Raw genomic sequence first — 5,000 nt, forward strand, 5'->3', positions numbered from 1 at the left:
GACGCGTTTGAAATCGTAGCGAGGAAGCACGTTGTCAAAGCCTGATGGAAATACCAGTTGTTGGTCACCGCATCTTGGACATTGCACGAGCGACTCCGCCCCGCATCGCATTGCATTGCGCGCATGTTGCACCGATGTTTTGGAAAGAAAAGAAGTGATGATTATTGTCGTTTTCCTCTTTTTACTGTCGCTCCTCGAAAGAGAGAATCTAAGAGGGCGAGGGACGTGATGCTGCAGAAAGGAATCGCCGTATCGAGGAGCTGGAGTCTGGTTTTGTCAGTCTATTGCGGGTCGAGGTTTTTTAGTGGTCTGGCATGGAAGCTGTGTGCAAGGCAAGCGCAATGTCCTGTCCTTTCAAATGAATGCTCCATTTTTGAGTGATGGAGGATTGTGTATGTACATTTCACGACACGCACACGAACATGTACTTGCACCTGTAGATGCACATGTACACACACACGCTCACGTTCACGTACATGAATATGCACCCGTTCATGCGCCCGCACACGCGCCCGCACACGCACCCGCACACGCACGCACGCACACGCGCACACACGCGCTCACACACACACACACACACGCACACACACACACACACACGCACACACACGCACACACACACGCACACTAACACACACACACACACACACACACGAACACACACACACACACACACACACACACACACACACACACACACACACACACACATACACACACACACACACACACACACACACACACACACACACACACACACACACACACACACACACACACACTTCACGCACACACACACACACACACACACACACACACACACACACACACACACACACACACACACACACACACACACACTCACGCACGCACACACACACTTCACGCACGCACGCACACACACACACACACACACACACACACACACACACACACACACACACACACACACACACACACACACACACACACACACACACACACACTTCACGCACGCACACACACACTTCACGCACGCACACACACACACACACACACACACACACACACACACACACACACACACACACACACACACACACACACACACACACACACAGACGAGCTCAGTCCACCCATAACGTTGTTGATAGACGCGAGGCGAGGTCTTCATAGTGGCAACGCTTCAGTAAGAATGGCAGTATTGCAAGCTTAAGGTTGAGGAAGTAGAGGGTGCAGGTGCAGGAGGGGAGGAGGAAGAGGGAGAGAGAGAAAGAGGAGAGGCGAGGAGGACCAGGAAGGCCGAGCACGGCAGGGCAGGGTAGCGGAGGGGCGGGCCTTGCAGGTGCCGAGCACAGGGCGCACAGGTGGTGGAGGAACAGCAGTAGTGGTGGAGGTTAGAGCGGTGAGCAGGCTGGTGGTGGTGGTGGTGTGTAGGTGGGCGGGTGGGCGATGCCCCGCTGGCCTGTGGGCGGGCGTGGCCAGCACTGCAGGCGAGGGCGTAAGAGTTGTTCTCTCTTTTGCAGAGCCCAAGACCGGCGCGGGCTGGGAGCCGCACCCGAGTCACTGTACATGTGAGTGTTGCCGCAGCTGCGGCTTTTGTGGCAAAGTGTTTTCCACGGTTGGGAGCCGCAAGCGGCACGAGCGCGACAAACACGTGGAACCCGGGTCGTTGCCGTGCGAGCTGTGCGGGAAGTGGTGCAAGAACCGCGGCGCGCTCATCAAGCACAAGAGCATGTTGCACCGCCCCCTGCTGTCCGCCGACATCCGCTACGAGGCGCACCCGGCGCTCCTGCTGGCCGCCCACCACTCGTCGCTCCACCACCACTCTTCCGCGCTCACGCCCGCGGCGCTGGCGGCCTCCGCGCCCGGGGTCGCGGTTGGCGGCCGCAGCGCCCCCTCGCCGCCGCCTCCGCCGCCGCCGCTGACGAGCGCGTCCCTGGGCGGAGTGGCGGCGAGCGAGGGCGAGGCCGGAAGCCCCGCGGGCGGCGAGGCGCAACGGGCCTTCCAGCAGTTCATGTGACGGGGCGCGGGGTGCGGGGCGGGGGGCGCGGGGGGGCGCGGACCCTGGGGGGGAGGGGGCGGGGGTAGTGGAGTAGCCTTGCCCTGTAGTCCAGTGTTAGTGTGTGTGTAGCAGGTGGTGGCGCAGGCCTCACTTACGGGCGTCTCTCCTGTTGCAGGCCGCGAGGACCCAGAATGTGAGGCCCGCCTCGGCCTGACCGCCGCCCCTAACCAGGGCCACCTCACTGCCCCCGCCCCGGCCTTCCCCGGGGGGTTCGCGTGGCCGGCCCCGCCCGGGCACCAGCAGGCAGGGGGGGCGGGGGTGGCGCCCCCTGACAACCAGTGTATGTTCTGTTTCAAGTCTTTCTCAAATCGCGGTTCTATGACGCGGCACCTGCGCGACCAACACCTGCAGCCGGGCGCGACCGTGACGTGTGACATCTGCGGCAAGGTCTGCAAGAACCGCAACTGCCTCATAACGCACCGCTCCGTGGCGCATTCCGCCCGCCGCCGCCCTCGCCCGCCGCCCCCGCACACCCACCATCACCAGCCACACCAACAGCAACCACAACACCACCACCAACAACAACAGCCTCAAACACCACAGCAATCACAACAACAACAACAACAACAACAACAACAACAACAACCGCAGCCGCAGGCGTGGGTGAGCCAAGACAAGGGGCTGGTGCTGGTGGACATGATGCCGCAGCCGCCGTCGCAGCCTCCACCCGCGCCGGCTGCCCTCCAACAGCACCTCCAACAGCAGGCCCCGCAGCCGCATCCGCACGAGGTGCCCATGGACCAGGCGTGAGTGCGGCGGGGTGGTGAGGTCCTTCCGCCCCGCCCCAGACAGTAGCTAGTAGTGATGATGACCTGGTGTAGACCCACATGCTTACTTACTGCCAGTTTAGAAGCGCTTGGGACACAAGTGGTGGCCAAAGTTCTGCTAGTCTTGGATTGTTGCCTCTGTAGAGCGACACAGGTTCCTTATGCACACTTGTAACAAAGGCATTCCAATATCCGGAAGTAGTTCTATTTTGTATACCCAGAATGCTTTTAGTAGTGAACCTTTGTAAGACTTTGCTTTAAGTGCCAGATCTCATTCTCTGTAGTCTGTGATGTTACTATGGTATGTATACTTTAAATAAATAAGATATTCATACAAAGTTACCTCTTTCATTGACACCTTAAAAGCACAAAACAGCTGCCATTTTTCATCATTTTTACACGGGGAAATATTTTGTCTAATACCTACTTTGACGCGATTAACTCTATGAAAAGAAAACGTAATGAGAGATTGGAGGATGAGAGTTTTATTTAAACGTAACCTTTTATTAGATTTTTTTCCATTTTGGACCGGGTGTTTTCTGAAAGCTTGGTCGAATTAGGTGCCAGCGGTCGTCTGTCTTGAACTTTGTCTGAAAGTGTTGAACTTTTTAAAACAATGAAGATTAAATAACAATGCTCAGGAAAGAAACTTTGCCATAAATGAACACTTGAACACACACACTCACTCTCACTCTCACACACATACACACACACACGCACACGCACACACATGCACGCACACGCATGCACACGCACGCACACGCATGCACACGCACACATACGCACACACACAGCACACATACGCACACAACACACACAACACACAACACACAACACACACACACACACACACACACACACACACACACACACACACACACACACACACACACACACACACACACACACACACACACTACGCGCACACACCACGCGCACACACCACGCACACACACACCACGCACACACTCAAATACAGAGAGAGAGAGAGAGAGAGAGAGAGAGAGAGAGAGAGAGAGAGAGAGAGAGAGAGAGAGAGAGAGAGAGAGAGAGAGAGAGAGAGAGAAAGGAAGAGAGAATAATATTTAATTATATTCATTGTTTTAGTTTACGCATGATTCATTTTTCCGAAAAAAAATATTTGTTTTAAGTTAGTGAACCATATTATAAAAACAAGGACCTACATGTACACACGAACACACACACATCCACGTTCGATGCATCCACACTCATATACACAGGATTCAGATTTTCGCTATATTCTTTCTGTACTGTTGTTGTATTCCCTGGTACATGAAGTAAATGCAAGTAGTGTACAGCTGACCCCTACCCATATGTTTTCGTCATCAGGTTTTGGTACGTTACCGATAGAAATTTTACTCTAGAAAGAGGAAAATATTATGTAGCTATTTTGAACCTGGAAATTTTAAAAGGCCAACACACAACAGCACAAGTGCGTGAAACAATGAGCAACTGATGCATGTGACGTAACAATTACACAGAAGGGAAACTATTTCCTACATGAAACAAAAAACAAAATGTGTAAATGAATCGATCTCTGGTCATTTCGCCAAAGATAGCAAAGCGTGAATACCCACCCCACTGACAGGCTGGGGCGAAGCAGCGGGTACGAGGCAGGGCATCTCGCCTGGGTATGAGAACGTAAGGTTATTACACTCTGGGGGCAAGGGAGAGGGAGAGAGCGAGGGTGTTATGGTTGAGTGGGCTTAGCCTGGGACGAACTTCCACCTCAGTGTGTTGTGCTCTGTCACCGTTGCAGGTGTGTCATTTAAGTGCAGTATATCTTGGTTATTTTGGCGGGAAAAGTGTCGGCGCCTGTGTTGTAGGTGCTGGGAATATCTGGTGTGTTAGTGTGTGGTGCAGATGGTGAAAGCAGAGCAAGAATGTGATGATTAATGGTGTGTTTATAGTGTGTGGATTGTGTATAGCTTGTAGGAGGTTTGGATATCAAGGATAAAATTTTGTGTTGAAGCCACGGTGTGTAAGTAGATAAATGATGTACGTTCCAGGTCTGCAATATGTGTATGAAATGTTTCTAACTAGGAAAGAAAAGGGTGTTGCAACAGACGTGTAAAAGTGTCTCTTGTAAGTGTAATGCAGGTAATATATGTGTGTGTGTGTGTGTGTGTGTGTGTGTGTGTGTGTGTGTGTGTGTGTGTGTGTGTGTG

At 53.2% G+C, this 5,000-nt stretch overlaps 1 protein-coding gene across 4 annotated transcripts in view; it reads left to right on the forward strand.

Moving 5' to 3' along the window:
- LOC125031178 (longitudinals lacking protein-like) overlaps nt 1-5,000 on the forward strand; it is an 87,064-nt gene that overhangs the window by 74,932 nt on the left and 7,132 nt on the right. The window contains exon 7 of one of the 4 annotated variants that reach the window (XM_047621769.1): nt 2,160-3,149. The exons of the other annotated variants lie outside the window; for them this stretch is intronic. Coding sequence (XP_047477725.1) covers nt 2,160-2,794 — 635 coding nt within the window. The 3' untranslated portion in view covers nt 2,795-3,149. Of the gene's footprint in view, nt 1-2,159; nt 3,150-5,000 lie in introns of those variants that run through there. 4 annotated transcript variants of the gene reach the window in all.

This window comes from Penaeus chinensis, chromosome 12 (assembly GCF_019202785.1).
Source record: "Penaeus chinensis breed Huanghai No. 1 chromosome 12, ASM1920278v2, whole genome shotgun sequence".
Taxonomy (NCBI): Eukaryota; Metazoa; Arthropoda; class Malacostraca; order Decapoda; family Penaeidae; genus Penaeus; species Penaeus chinensis.